The following is a 16,356-nucleotide window of genomic DNA, read 5'->3' as shown; positions in this document are numbered from 1 at the left end:
TTCATTTTCGCGTATCTCGAACCTTATGCTGCCATGAACAGGACGCTGGCTATAAAAGACACAGGGAGCTGTCATGAAAAAAAAAAAAAAAATGAACGATTCTTGGTAACCACATTTTAACGGGCCGGCTTATAGCACAAAACAGGAGAAAAGTAAATATTAGTATGACCCGCCGCGTTGGCTCAGTGATTACGACGCTCGACTGCTGAACCCATGGACGCGAGGTGAAATCTCTGCCGCGGCGGTCACTTTTCGATGGAGGCGAAAAACAAGGCGCTCGTGTTCTGTGCGATGTCAGTGCACGCCAAAGAAATACATGTAGCCCAAATATTCGGAGCTGTTCACTGTGGTGTCCCTTACAGCCGACGCCGATCAAGAAATTTGTGTGAGTAAACGCACCTTAGAACCGGACGACCGAATCATATCAGATTATTCTTCGTTTAGGTAAAGGGCTGGTAAATATAAAAACCAGCCTCTTTTGGATGGAGTCGCACCCAGCTACCCTATGTATGGTGGCAGGTATCAGCCCAGCGAGCCCCTTCCCTCTTGACATCCTTCATCTGCTATTCGCGCGAGAACTACAGAATATTTTCAATCCATCCGAGCAGCACGCCAGTTTATATTTAAAGGGAAACTGTACCGGTTTTAGATTTCGATGAGTTTCGAGGGGTCGAATGTTTATAGCTTGCAGTTTAAGCATACGAAATGTCTTGATAGCATTTTAATCAGTGGCGCAATTAGCGATTAAAACCGCGATCTTTATCAGGCTTCTCTGCACCGCACAGCTATGTGTGGGGGGGGTGCATGATGACGTCATTGACGGTACCAGTACATTTCCTGCATGGAAACGCTTGGTTTGAAAAGTAAAAAAAGCAATGCCTTGGAGACGTTGTCGGCAGCATCAGAAAAGGCACTGCTAGAAGTGAGCGAAGGCAAGGATTAATAATAAATGTTACCGTCCGCGACGTCATTATCAAGCTTTTCTGCATACTGAGTGCTGTGAGGAGAAGCTCGAGGTTTAATCGTCGATTACGCCATCAGTTTGAATGCTAGCGCAAAAACAATTCACATGCATTACCTACAGCCTCTATAGATTTCAATCCTTGAATATCTCGGAAATCTCGAAAAGTGATGCAGAAATCAGATCTGACCAAGTCTCCTCTGGTCGGGTAGTAAATTGATTTTAAAAAATGAAAGCACCAATCAGTGGCTTGATTAAAAAAAAAAATCATGTGATAGCCCTGAACGAGGTTTTCATATTGAAGCTGATGTGTTCATTATAGTTTGACCGAAATAATTTTGGCATTGAAACGAAATTAAATATATACTTTCATATTTTTTTCTCCATATATGCGTCGTTAGGGGCCTAGTGAAGATAATTTGACATTGTGACATACACTTCACAACAATAGTTTACGCTCATCAACCGAGGATACTCTGATAGAAAATAGTTTTTGTTTCTTTTTAAAGAAAGTTATCGATCTAACGAACATATACATACATATACATATGTTGTTAAACACTGAATATGGGTCCCGATTACGTCCTGTTCGCCGGTCAAGGTCGACGAGCGCTTTGAGCGAGGTTTTATATTCAGAGCGGAACATAATCTGTCGCCTGCTTGGCTCTTGAACAATGCTAGTGTATACTCTCTACGCTACTGAATAGAACTGAGAAGGTATTACAAATGAGGCAGTGTTCGGTTACCTTGTGCTCGTTTATCACCTTGGAGACATCCGACAGGCTCTGACTGGGCGGAACTATGACGCTGGTTATGCCCAGAAACACGTTCATAGTGACGGTCAGGAGGCCGCTACCGTGTGTGATAGGTGTAGGCAGAAGCACGACGTCAGAGCCATCCCAAGGAAAGGACCACCTACATCAGGAAACGTCAAGCAGCCCATAATTATCCTTCGGGTGACCACTACAAGAAGCACGATACTAACCAACCCTCCTTGATTGCGAGCCTAAAGGAAGCTGAAGTCTCGACGTAACTAGTTCTAATTGGCGACTTTATAGCCGTAGCTCTTAGCGCGATGTCCCGGAGAAACATATATGCGACCCCCATATTCAATTCCGTACGCTCCCACAATATATAAAGGCCAGATACCTAGAAAATGACCAAGCTTTTTGCTTGCTCAACACCGATGCGTAACCACTCACTCCTTGCCGCACCTACTTGAGCGAGTGATCCTGTGACTGGCGCTCTTTAGGGAAGATGCTTTCTCGCCTCTCTGTCCGCGCCACCAGAAGCTGCAGTGAGTACCGTGCCTGCCTCTGGAGGGAAAAACGTGCAACTCGCTCAGGTTTGTGCAGACCGACACGTCACCCAAGGATTGGCAGTGGGGAGAAGGACGCAGACGCACGAAAACGAAGACGGACGTAGGAGCCCGGCTATCAGGCACGGGAGTCAGGAGGAGCAAACAACTGTAATGAAACGCTGTATTAATTGTCGAGACTGTTTCGGGCCAGGGTCACCAAGATAAAACTGTTACGCGGCAAACGCGTGCTAACCCCGGCGTCTGCGAGCAACGTTCGTAACAAAGGTTTGGTTCAGAGGGTTTAACGTTCCAAAGCGACTCAGGCTATGAGAGACACCTAAGTAGAGGGCTCCGGAAATTTCGACCACCTGGGGTTCTTTAACGTACACTGACATCGCACAGAACTTGGGCGCCTAAATTCTCGCCTCTACAGGAAAGCGGCCGCTGAGGCCGGGATTTAATCCTGAATGCCTGGGCCGTTCGTAACAGAGACGAAATCGCTTTCCGAACTCAGGCTTTCGGCTTGTTGCACCATGTCACCATGTCACTCTCGTAATCACCAAGTAGTTTCTAACAATATGTAAACAAATTACTGCAAAGAATTTTCTATGCAGCATCCTTCAAACCTCGTTTCTGCATTATCTTTAGGTACCGCTTCTTCGACCTCCACTCCCCCCCCCCCCCCCCCCCCTCGCGCCCGCCCTCTTTTCTCCTTTAGAATCACATATCAATTGCCTATTTCCACAGGGCGTCTTTTAAACATGTGCCACCGAACTGCTGTGATGTACAACTCAATTAGGGCGATTGTTCTGCGCTATTTCCTCCTTGCTCTGATATTACCACATTTGAAAAACCCTTTATACACGGCCAAATCTACAAGGCTCCCTTAGAAAGTTGGCAGAGTTGGTCATTATGACTTGACCAGGCACTGCAGACAGCGCCGCGCTTTAAAGTAAAGAATGCTTTGGGAAATGAAACCCGCATATTTTGTAAAGCACCACATGTACTACTGCAGCTTTGTTTGTATGCTCCGCAAGAAGTTTTCAGGTAGTATAGTAAACACGTCTGATTAAGGCTTCAATCAGTATAGCTTCAAAGAAAAAGATACAAAATCGGCGTCTAGCAACCCTCAGCGAACTCTGTCGTGATTACAGATGAGGATTTCAAAAATAGAGATGAACTCATTACCGCGAAAACCAAGCAATTATTTACGATCATGACCAATGACCACGCACACGTTTTTATGAAGTGAAACAACAGAGCGTATCATTTTTTTGGGATTACTTCACAGAAAAGAATTTGGAAGCAGATTACAGCCTAAGGAGATGCAGTGCCTCATTTTACACTGAAGAAGAGGGCATATGAAATCATCTATCGAGCACAACTGTGGCAAAAATGAGTCTTCGAAAGTACCTCGACATTCCGATGTTTGCTAAGAAGCTGTGGTGGGTCAGCTCGACACCCTTGGGTAATCCCGTGGATCCTGATGTATAGACGATAGCCAGGACGCAGTCTCGTGGGTCCTGCACGGACGTCTCTTCAAAGGTGGCTTCATCGATGGTGGAAAATGGTCCCGTCAACACGAAACCTTCTGCGGGGATGGAGCCCACAGTGAAACGGCCCTAACGTAGAAAAAAAAAGAAAAGAAAAGCGAGAAAGTGTTAACGACACTGTTCTAGAAGTCCAACTGACGTAATGGAATTAAAAATATTAAAATGCTTTGGCATCTCTAAACAGAGTGAATGTCCGGCCAATGCTCTTATAAGCTTAGTAAATCAGTTACATTTCAAAAAAAAAAAAAAAAGTTGAAGAGAACATCATGCAACCTTTTGTATATGCCACTAATTTTTGTCACTTCAAAATTTTACCAGGTCTAGAAGTCCTGTGTGGCTTCACGTGTTTAATAACTGCCTTGTCAATCAACCACAATGCAGTGGGATGCGTGAAGTGGTTGATAGACGCCATCATAATTTATGCTGAATTATTTTGGAGGCTAAGAGGCTAAATGAGGGAAATATAATATTACCACCGTTTGCTATGTGTAACAACAAAAAGCCACGTACTTGTAATGTGAAGAGTGTGAAAGCTGTTAATACTGGTAATAATACGGTATCCCAATAAGCTTTCAGTTCTCTGTGTTCAGAGCCGGGCCCTTAAAGGGTCCGTATAGTTAGAAACACAACGTTGGTGCCCCTTACACAGAGGATGAAGAAATGGTCTGGGACGTTTGAGCGATGAAAATAACATTTCTGAACTTGCCTCTGAGAAACCCGCGTAAAACCTGAAGGCACTTTAGGTGTCCCTTCAAGTTGGTCACATCTACGCGCTATGGGCATGATGCTTAATTTTAAACGGCAAGAGTTTCGAACTTCGGCGATTTTGCTAGACGGCGCTCTTCGCACTCTCACCTGCAGTGGCAAATCAGCAGATGCCTGCGCAGCCTTTTCGACCAGGGCTGGTTCTACTAAAAGGTGCGTGCTGTCACTGTCGGTGATCTGGTAGCGCAGCTCTCCTGCGCATTTGACACGCTATATTTGACGCATGATGGTCCTAGTCCCCTATTATGCAACAGAATATCCAGCACTGACACTGATTGAAGGTTCCTGCAGCGAACAAAATAAAAATAAATGGCCAACGTGCGCGTGCGGCGACACAACATTCTTGCCTATACTGCCCAAGTTGTACCTACATAAATCTTGTACGCTTTCAGTATACCTTTACGCAGCTACCGCTTACCATTGGTGCGAAACACTTGCGGTATGTGCAAGTAAGGCGCCCGTGTGCTGGTTAGAGTGCTCGACTATTGTGCCGAAGGATGCGGAATCCCGGCCACGGTGGCCACTTTTGTGCAAGTAAGGCGCCCGTGTGCTGTGCGATGTCAGCGCACGTTAAAGAACTCCAGGTGGTCGAAATTTCCAGAGCATTTCGCTATGGCGTCTCTAATAGCCTGAATCGCTTTGGAACGTTAAATTCCACAAATCAAACCAGAACTGCGACCTGAGAAACTGAGCGCTCTTTATCAAAGCGAGTAAAAACCAAAGCATAGAATTCATCAACATAGAGGAGCTTTTTTTTTCTTTTACATTCAGAATAGCAAATTTACGACTTTCATTGGAAACATTGTCATGAAATGCGTAAATGGGAAATACATACGACGGCACCCTAATATCTTCTCACTACTGGATAGCGCTTGGTAAGGATGATGCAATTAATTTTGCTGAGCTATGCAATTTTAATTTATTAGGTACAGGTACAAAGTGCACTAAGAACAAAGTGTCGTTCAGCTGATCACGACTAAAAAAAGTAAAAACGCAGCAACCATACAAAGGCGCAAAAATGAGTCCCTTACGGCGCTTGAACTGTAGGTTCCCGATTTGATGGCCACATCAAAATCATAGCAATACTTCTCTATTAGGTATCCAAGACAAAGCTAAAACTTCCCACTAATACCAGAATTCATCAAACGCCATCTTCGCTCGCCTTCCATGTGATGGTTAGGTTCCGAGTAGCGGTAAGCGATTGCTCTCGCAGGTGTTTTTTTCTCAGTGACTGAGACCCCAGTTTAAAACAATATCTAGTAAACAGAACAGAGGAGGCAGTGATAGAGAAGGAAAGGCCATCCTAACCCCCATACGCTGATAACAGGATTTCAGTTCAAGCATCCAAAACAGCCTTAGCGATACAGTTTCCCTATGCCTAGTATGTGAAAGAATGTCGATGTAAGATAACCTTCCCGCAAAAATTTTTTAAATGCGGCATTTGGAAGCAGAGTTATTTGCAATCAAATTTTGAATATCTGCGCCTTCGCGGCTTTCCTCCTCTTTTCAACTTTTTAGCGCGCGCAAAGGCTGGCCCTCCTCCAAGGCCTCGCCCACTGACACGTCACAACTGACGCATCTGCGCTTTTACTTTTTTTGCTTAGCGCCACACGCCGCAACTTCCGTTTTGTCGCGCTTGCTTGCCGACGCGCCGCCGGGGGCCTCTTGTCGTCTGCTTCATCGTCATTGCCCTTCGGCAAGAACTCGCAAGTTTTGTTGCCACGCTATACATCCCTGGCGTTGACCTCACCTTTGATTTTGTGTTACGTCGTGTGCGCGACGGGTGCAGAACAGTTCTGGGCTAGACTGGTCACTCTCTTGAGTTCGCGAAGGCAGTTATCGAAGCGCTGAATTGTTGTTGACGGGACATGAGCGGGAGGTTGTTACAGTGTGCAGTCCCTGGCTGCGAAGGTATTGCTAGTGACGGCAGGAAAAACATTCTGCATCAAGTGCTTCAAAACGCCAACCTCCGGAAACAGTGGCTACAGATCATCGGATAGCCAGCATCGGTGAAGACAGCGTTCATCTACGTTTGGTTTACCCGGATATGTGGTTCGCGATTTGGAAATCCCAACAAGACTGAGTCTGCGTGAAGGAGCGGTACCAACGCTGTTTCTTCCAACCCTGCCGGTAAGTGTAAAATGAAAAGATTGTGATAATATTAGCTTTAGACGCGTTATTACAGTACAGAGTGGATTGTTTTTTTTTTTTTTTTTTTTTTTTTTTTTTTTTTTTTTTTTTTTTTAACTCAGGCGATCTTGCTCGGCGTTGTGGCATGCATATAGCAAGATTTGTCATGATCACTGTGAACTACACTGCTCAAAATAAACCAGTGGCGAGCTTACGATGGGATTTTATTTTTTTTTTAATGTTATGCTAGTCGACCCCACGCACCAATGCACCCATATAAGCCGTATACTATCGTCGGGGTTCAGCAGCGGATTCTTCAGCGGCGTGTACTTGTGGGGGTCGAGTCCCATCTCGGTACTCATTCGCCGAAGTCGCTTTTCAAGCTCGGGGTCCATAATATCCGTACCGCAGCAAGGGCATGAGATGTTAGCGAAAGACTAGAAATTTAGAATCGAGATCGCAGAGAGCGGTCTTCCGGGCGTTGCGGAGGGAAACTTTCTCGTGCACCTTGCCCGAACCTTGAAACCTCCGTGTTTAGGTTCCTCTTGCTTTTGACTATATGATGCCCCTTCGTGAAAGATAACGATCGATTGTAAAGAAAAAAAAAGAAGGAAGGGGATGAGGAGAAGGGGACTGCGTAGTTGTGCGCTGTGGTGTAGTTTGTCAGCCGCGGTTCGGCGTCAGCTGACTGCAACGGCGAACACGCGCGCCGACAGGAAGCAAAAAGACTCTGTTCGGTGCCCGATTATTATCGCAGCATGACTCCCGCCCTGTAGCTTTTTTTTTTCTTTTTTCTTTTTTTAACGCCGTGTGGTGTTTGTACAGAGCGCACCCTGAAATGTCGCGCGGATGGAGCCGCGTCCAAGTTTACCAACCGAGGCGGCCAGGAATTAGAAACACGTGAAAACCGAAATAGGCGTTGATAAGAAGAAAGAAAAGAAAGTCAGGAATGAAGAGATGGAAACAGAAAAAAAAAAAAAGTGCCAAGAGGCTTTACCCTTCAGCAGGAGGGGGGGGGGGGGGGGGGGGGGGGGTCGCGAATGAAACGTTATCACTCGCGTGAACTGGCTTAGTCGCTCAAAGTTGTGCCTCTTTATCCCTAAGCGATCAGCTGCCGATCGGAAGTGTAAGAGTTGGTTTTGACAGGAGCATAGACAGGAGTTAACACAACTTAACACAACTAGATTTTTCCTGCGGAATGGGGGGGGGGGATTAACCGCAACAAGGGAAGAGGACTTCTCCAAATGGCTCACCGACAGCAATAAGAGCAAGAGCCTTCTCCGGTTCCTAACGGAAAAGAATTTGCACGGGTTCTTATAATATGCCTTATGGCAAGCTTGCGTAATAAAAAAAGAAAGAACAGCGCGCGCATGCAGTAGTGCAACGATCGAGTGACACAGTTCGGCACAATGTTACAAGTGGCTCACAAATGCACATTTATTTTTGTCCCAGCTTTTCCAGGAACAGCGGGTGCAGATCATCAGCCAGCTGGATGGAATGGAAGTGGACCTCGCAGGAGATGGGCGTTGCGACTCCCCGGGCTACAGCGCCAAGTACTGCACGTACAACGTTGTTATCATTCAGACTGACCATATTCTACAATGGGAAAAGGTAAGAATAGGAGAGGTAAGGCAATGCTGCGATATGAAAATTGGCAAGCTGCAATTCATATTAACTGTGTGAAGTCAGCTGCAGTGCCCAATAGTGTGAGCATGGGGCCTGGCCTCAACTTAACGAGTCTCAGTGCAGTCTTTAACAAAAGGCGACAATTTCTGCATATTATTAGGAGAAATTATTTTCAGCCTCACCAAGAGTGCCCTTGGCAAGTGCTGCTTGCATGTCTATACATAAAAAGAATCAAATTAATCATTATACAATACAAACAATTGAATTACAAAATGTTTTATCGTTGCAAACCATTGGTGAAGAGAGGTACATTTGCTGACATATATTATTATGTAATGAGTTTTTAATTTCATCTTTCTACAGCCCACCACCCAGCTATCTGGACATATTGCAAGAGCAGCAAATTGCCCATACAGCACTACTTTGATGCTTGGTGCATTACTAAAGATGCATGCAGTTGCTTGCTTTAATAATTAGGGCGAATACATGGTAATAACAATATTCTATACTGCTTTTAAGAAGTTGGAAGCTGTGAGCAGGTCAAAGGGCCGTGAAGCAATAGAACCATGGATCCAGACAATCACATGTCTATGTTGCTGCCCTGGGCCAGGGTAATGGTGACCTGATCATCAGCATGTAGCAGCCTGTTGAACCACATACGCGATAAGCGTGATGGCCATGATAGACCATACATCAAATGCCTGCATTAGCTCCTTGCAAACAGGCAATGGATGAGCAGAGGTAATCTGTTTTGTATAGTTTTTTTTTGTAAAGTTTTCACTTTGATGTTGTTTGGAAGGTGCACGGCTCACACTTGTGGCATTTGTCAACCAATGATAAATTTAAGAGATAGGTAATGCAAATAGAACTTCACAGAAAAAACTTTGTATACATTCGCACAGAACAGGAAGTTCACATATGACATAGCTGAGAAAGAAACCCTTAATGAAGTGAAGAAACAAAATAATGTAAATGTGAGTGCTGAGACTGCAAGATATTTTAATACTGAGGCAGCTTAGTTATAGTATGGAACACAAATACAATGGGATTTTCCATACTGTCCTATACTGACAATTTTAAAGAAGACAAAGTGTAGCATGTTTGCTCGACAACATCTTAGATTTCTTTTCACCGTAATATAGTAGTACAAGACCTGGGGTGTTTTTGAGAATATGATGCTAAAACTGTTTTCAGCTGCAATGCAGCAGCTGTAAGGAGGTTCAGCATCTACGATTGACTAGAACACACACCAACACTGCAACTCATCAGCCAAATATTTATATATATTTTTTTATGTATATATTTTTAACAGATTCATGTGCTTTCAAGAAGCTGAACTCCATTCTGAAGAACTCCCAGTTTTTGATTGACACTCGACAACTGTCTCCCAAAACCCAAACATCTTCCCTTGAATCTTTTCACAACTTTGTCATCAAGTTTGCTCCCAAATCAATTGCATACTCGGATGGTGGGATGCAAGTAAGGTTTGTTGAATGAAAGAGAAGACTAAGACATTATTTTTCCCTCCAGTGTGACTATGTAGTCCAACTTTTCTGCAAGGCATGTGCAAACAATAAGTCCTTGCATGAAGCTTTTAATGTATGTACATAATATTGTCATTATAAAAGGAACAGAGACCATAGGAAATAGAACACAGTGCGAAAAAGAAAACCAGAAGTTCATATCATTTGTTCCATTTCCTTTCGCTCCTTTTGATTCTTCAACTTGCTAAGCAGCCCATTGGAACTTGCAACTAAGCAGATTGCTTTTAGTTCGTGCTATGGAATAGCCCTGGAGGGCTGAAAAATTGCTTTGTGACCAATTTCAAGCACCTCAAAACAGTCATTCTCATGGTCTAGTGCTGAGGTTTAGAGAAAAAAAGTTCAAAGGTTTTTTTTTTTGTTTTTTTTAATGTGAGGAGGGGGAAGCTGCTGTGTTACTGGGCGCATTTGGTGTCTTCTTTTTATGGAAGTTGGGCTTGACTTCAGTCTCTTTAGTGCAGTGCTTGATCTGGAGCTCTCATGTTATCAGGCCAGGTAAAATGACACCCTACAATTGCGATTCACAGGAGTCGATCCTAACATCTGCCAAAAAAAAGTGCCCAACACGTAACTCAATCACAACTTCTGCATAAAGTAGGCACTCAATGCACCTTATGAGCCAGCTGCCACAATACTTCCATCCTGATAGTAAATACACTGCTGTAAAATTAGCTGAACTTATTTTGTGTCTTTCTTTTCGAAACTTGGAACACTTCCATGTGAAAGGTAGTTATCATACATTTGGAGGAGACTGCAGTGCACACTTCTGACATTCAAGGATGCTTCATATAATATGGTAAAAACATATTTGGTAGAATGGTAGCAGTAGCCATTCTGTAATCCCCTTCCATGGAAAAAGTGAGACAGGAGGCTATAGACGTACTGCACAGGCCACCAAGGGTCCTCATTGAAAGTCATTGCTGTTATATTAGAATAGGCAGATGGGATGAGATAAAGAACAGTGCACCAGGAATACATACAGACAGAAATGACATGAGCTGAGACACTGCAATGACACAAAGTTGAGGGCAAGCATGGAGGGCTGGCTGGAAAAACACCTCGTCTCTCTTTTGTGCTCCTCATCTTAGTGCAGTCCCAAAGAACTGGAAGTTATCAGCGCAAGTTTCCGACCCCTCTAGAACCATCTCGAATGTCCCGAAGCTAATGTATTGAAACTGAAAGAATGCTCAAGGTTCACTTGATCACTTGGACTAATAATGATCCCTAGAATACAACAGCAGGGAGAACACGGGTGATCCACGATATGAAGTTGTATAGCCCATGTCATACATTCATTTTGCTGCTTGAAGATCATTGCATCACATTCTTAATTTGATATAAAGGTGCTGGATATAGAAGCTAAATAGAAGCAATCTCTGCTGCAGTGATGTGAATATAATGCATAATGGTTTCTTATAGTAGCCTCTACTTGGCATAATTTTGCTAGTACGCAACAAGAAACACATTTTTTTCCAAAGTATGAGAAATTCATTCATATTTACCTTCTTTTTAGGTCACATCTGGCTGTTATTCATTTCAATGAAAATTCTTCTAAGCTCCAGGCAAAGAAAAAGAAAGGAGAGGATGGCTGGAAAGTGAAAATGGCAAAATCAAGAAAAGGCCATTTCAGTGCCGCTCCAGTGAAAATGGAGCATACTTTTTGTAAGTTAAAACTTTGTTTTACTTATATTATTACACAAAAAACTAAGTGAACTGTTGTAATCACGATGACTATTTCACGCAGCGTACGTCCAGAGGCTCCTCCAGGATGCGGAAAAACGGTCTCAGGGCTCTTCACACACAGACACAGCTGCAAGCATAGCTTCAGAGCGCCACCTTATGACTGATGCCTATGAAAGAACGTCAAAAGAAGAACTAATTGCTGCACACAGGCACAGATTTGTGCTTCATCATGACTATTCAATTGCACAGCACAACTGTCAGTATACTTAACCCAAATGCTCAACAGACTGGCATCAGCGAGGCACAGCATTGGCCGGTGGAGCCAAAACAATTGTTTCAATATGTTTGCTGCGACTAACAATAACTGGAGCGCAGTTTCATATGGCTTTTTTTGTCGTAGTGAGTGCAGTCTTGTACCCATGTCTGTGTGTTTCGCTTCTGGCTGCGGCCAAGCAAACGTGCACACAAAACATGTTGCTGTTTGCTTATCCCGGCAACTCAACATGGTGTGCGACCGCTTGCAGGCCCTTCAAGTATTGAATCAAAGCTGCCGCTTGAAACAAAAAGAAAAGACAGAGCAACTGTGGGTTCAGGGTGTGTGTAAAGCTAGATAGCGAATAATTATGCCGATCAGAGTTGTTCAGCTTCTTGAGGTCAAGCTGGAAGTAAATGGAAGTAATTAAAGTGAGCCGACTTCACAAGTGACCATGTCACATCTCTCTTTTCACAGGCTCGCTGTTCCGCATCCGTTAAGGTCCACAGTTTACAAGACAACAGTGTACTTGCGCTTATTATTATTATTATGTGCGCGATATAATACTGTGTTCTTAGCGGTAATTTATACTGCTGAGCAACTAAGAAAGCACAACGCTTCGCTGCGGAGAGGTTTTTTTTTTTTTTTTTTTTAATAACGTCAATTGTTTACCCTCAGGACATAATGGAATATGCTCTAGGACTTATCTAGAGAAATTCTGTAGGCCTTCTCTCGAAATAAAGTTGTTTTCTTTGTTTCTTTGGTGCCTCCTCATCACTGCACGTCATGTGAAACCTTGCAAGGGGCAGATACAGCATGCGAATGCTAATACGTGTTTACCGCGGCGTCTTGTATCTCACCGGCCTAACCGCTCAGTAGTGGTGAAACTGCACACGGAGCTTTGATATTGCGGTAACTTTTATTTGCTCGCAGTAAGTTAGGTAAGGGCGCTTAATTCGCTGCTGCTGCGTACAATGCGAACCCGCAATCTGCGCCAGTATCGGGGGCCGAAAGCTGCCAACGCCGGCAACGGGTTCGCGCATCGCGCACGGCCAAGCCAGGTAGGTACAGTTGTCTTAACTAATTTACTATAAGGCAAATGTTTATAACCTACAAACTTACTACGAGGCAAAATGCAACCTCCGTGAGTAGTTTCACGCAATCAAGTCAACGGTTAAGACGGTAGGATTTTAATAGCCGCCACAGTAACGATGCATCACAACAATGACTAACTCATTGCACCTGTGAAACCGTCGCTTATCTGTGCGCTATGTTCAACCTAGTAAACACATTACTTACCAGCGTATGTTGTCGCCTTGACTTGATCCGAGGTGCGTATTTTGGTTTGGTGGACACAGGAACGGAGCAGCGGTTGCCTCCGAAATTTTGCTGCACTACGTAAGGCGCAGTGGATTGGGGCCCGACATTTAAAGCACCGACTTAATGTTGTAAACCTGTAAGCCGACTTCGAAGTTCATTTCGCATGGGTGACACAAGAAACGAGAACATTCACAGGCGGAAAGTGCCCCGCAAGTACACTGCAAGGAACTGAAACGAGATCGCCGCTCGCGACCGCGCCGCGATTGCCGTGGTGCCTGCGCGAAGGGCAAAGATGCGCGCGTGCGCGCGCGAGACCGGAAGTGCAGGAAAAAAAAGCTTTGAAAAAATGTTTCTGTCTACAAAACATCCTAATTTTCTTTCCTGATAATTAAAAGTTAAGCGTATTTCGATTTTTCTGGCATAAGCGATAGTTTAATGGCTGTGTGACGTCGCAAAGAAGCAGACCAATAGTCATTCGAAAACGCATGCACGTAGCAGCGTTGCACAGAGGAGGAGGAGGACTGGCAAAAGTCGAAGGAAAGAACGTGCCAACTTTCGAATGAGATTGTGGGACCTGCACTGCACGTAGACGTGTATTATTGCGTTCAAATGTGTATCGCAGCATAATCTAGCGACTGAGATAGTTTGTGAGGAGTGCTCGGGAGGTGTTTGTGGGCCCCTTTAACCACATCCGCCCACTTAACTTTCTGCCGCCCCCTGCTACACTTTTCTTCCCTTGCAATCCAGTTTGTTACTTTAAGCGAGCATCGGTTATCCCCTCTTCGCACTACATGTCCTGCCCATGCCCATTTTTTCTTCTTAATTTCCACTAGAGTTTCCACCTGGGCCCTTTACTCTCGTTTAATATAGATTAATAGCCTGCCTTCCACACTAATACCTACCATCTGCCTTTTCGCGGATGACTGTGTACTCTATCGCCCTATAACATCAACAACACTTTTTGTCCTTCAAAATGACCTCAATAGCATACATCAATGGTGCTCAACATGGCTAATGGCTTTAAATACTCCCGCCGGGGTGGCGCAGTGGTTACGGCGCTCGACTACTGTTCCCAAGGATGCGGGATCGAATCCCGGCCTCGGCGGCAGCTTTTCGATGGAGGCGAAAAGCAAGGCGCCCGTGTGCTGTGCGATGTCAGCGCACGTTAAAGAACCCCAGGTGGTCGAAATTTCCGGAGTCCTCCACTACGGCGTCTCTCATAGCCTGAGTTGCTTTGGGACGTTAAACCAACTAACCAAACCAAACCAGCTTTAAATACTACAAAAGACAGTACTACTTTCTTTCCACTGCCGCCAAAATCATACTCCGCCTGCTTATGAAATTAATAACTCTGCCATTACTTCCACTAACTTTTTTAAATACCTTGGTATTAACCTCACCAGTGATTTATCATTGACTTAACAAGTCAACCACATAATAAATTCATCTAATTGAACGATTGGCTACCTTCGTAACCAGCGCATGGCTCCTTCTTAAAATTATTAACTGACAAAACACTTATGTGACTTAAAGTTGAATAAGCCAGCGCAATCTTTGATCTGTACCAAATTAACCTTATCACAGCTCTAGAATCTGTGCAGCACTCTGCTGCTCACTTCATCCTTTCAAAGTACTGATGATACTCTTGCATATCTGATTAAAGCTTAAACTACAACTTCCTTCTCTTTTTTTCCATTGCCGATTTTCAATCCTCTGCCTTTCACGTTTTTTCATAGTTCACTCTGTGACAGCCAGCCCATACAATCGGTACGTCGAACATCCCCACAGGCCCTTCTAAAAGCATCATCTCGCGTCGTGTCCACACTACTGCATTCAGAAGTCTATTTTTTTTGTGCACACAGCTCGCAACTGGAATGGCCAACCAGCAGCCATGCGTTAATCTCTGACCCTGCTCATTTCAAGACTGCCATCGAAGAAGCTACGCCATATTTGTAATCACCACAAAACAGCCACTGTAAACTGCCGTTAAAGCACCCACCTTCCATGTAATGTCACACATGGGGACTTTTGAGGTTCTATTAAATAATGAAATTTAACAGACAATTTTGAGCCACATGAACCATGCAGGAACTTAAAGCTGCTGCTTGCTCATTTTACTACTCCAACTCATAGCCAGGCTTGTGACAGATTGTTTGGTTTGGTTTATGGGCTTAACATCCCAAAGTGACAAGCTGTGAGACTGGAGGGATCTGGAAATTTCAACCAGCTGGGGTTCTTTAACATGCACCGACACAACACAGAACATGGGCTCCTGGCTTTTCTCCTCCATCAAAAAGTGGCCGCTGCGGCCATGATATGATTATGCACCCTTGGGCACAGCAGCCGAACACCTGGACCACAACATCACCAGGACGGGATGCTTGCAAAAGAGTCCACTTGAATTAAAAATAGGCGGGAGCAACGGTAATGCAGTTTCTGCATGCATCATGCAACCTCAAACCATCTGCAGTGTCACAGCAGTCGCTCCGCTGCTGCAACCCTCCGCCTTTAAGCCATTAACGCAATAGCATTAATGGCTTTACCCTGCAACTCAAGTTGCGATCCTTTCGTTTGCACATTCTAATACCCTACACATCTTAATTAGGATACACTTGCAAGCTACCACATAATGGGAAAGCCACCCGGCATCGATATAAAGCCTCACTGTAAATAATCTTTTCAAATGTGCCCAGGTGGCCAAGGGGTAGCACACCTTACTCGAGATGCGAGGGTCCCAGTGGGTTCAATTGCAACTGCGCTACGGCTCCTGCTAACTTGGGTTTTGTCCTGTGGCCTCGTTACGTCACATTAACCACCAATCAACCGGTGCCTAGTCATATGTCATCTTCCGACTACCACCTACCAAAGAGATGCTGGAGAAAGGTGCCTTTGACTCTACTGTATTGAAAAGGAATAGGGAAGGGATGATATGGATATGCAGACACCAAAGCTGTTCTCTGAAGGAGAAAATTCTGCAGCCCTTTCCTCTACAGAAACAACCGAGAAAATAGAGTATGGCTGGCCCCTCATCCAGACGTCAGAGAGAGACCACTTTGGCTTGCCAGTTATCTTGAAGTCAGAGATTACAACAATAGCATATAGAGGCACTTTGAGGCCAGGGCCCAAACGGGCTGCAAAAATCTAAGCCCAAACCCCTCGCCCCAGAATGTGACTGGCAGATGTACTGACCAATTGGGACAGGGCTTCGACAGCATTACGTGAAC

The 16,356-nt window shown here is 44.6% G+C and overlaps 1 protein-coding gene and 1 pseudogene across 1 annotated transcript; one reads left to right on the top strand and one right to left on the bottom strand.

Moving 5' to 3' along the window:
* The window catches only part of LOC146201877 (kinesin-like protein KIF11), a 184,684-nt pseudogene that overhangs the window by 67,490 nt on the left and 100,838 nt on the right, over nt 1-16,356 (top strand).
* LOC146201882 (malonate--CoA ligase ACSF3, mitochondrial-like) lies at nt 814-5,748 on the bottom strand. Its single transcript, XM_084587496.1, has 5 exons — nt 5,742-5,748; nt 4,670-4,773; nt 3,675-3,883; nt 1,708-1,876; nt 814-837 (listed from the first exon to the last, which is right to left on the bottom strand). The coding sequence occupies exons 1-5, from the start codon at nt 5,746-5,748 to the stop codon at nt 814-816; spliced, it is 513 nt and encodes a 170-aa protein (XP_084443622.1).

Source organism: Amblyomma maculatum, chromosome 1 (assembly GCF_055883805.1).
Source record: "Amblyomma maculatum isolate TAMU_Amacu chromosome 1, ASM5588380v1, whole genome shotgun sequence".
NCBI lineage: Eukaryota > Metazoa > Arthropoda > Arachnida > Ixodida > Ixodidae > Amblyomma > Amblyomma maculatum.
The sequence above is the reverse complement of the archived record's forward strand: the minus strand, read 5'-3'. Positions and strand labels throughout refer to the sequence as shown.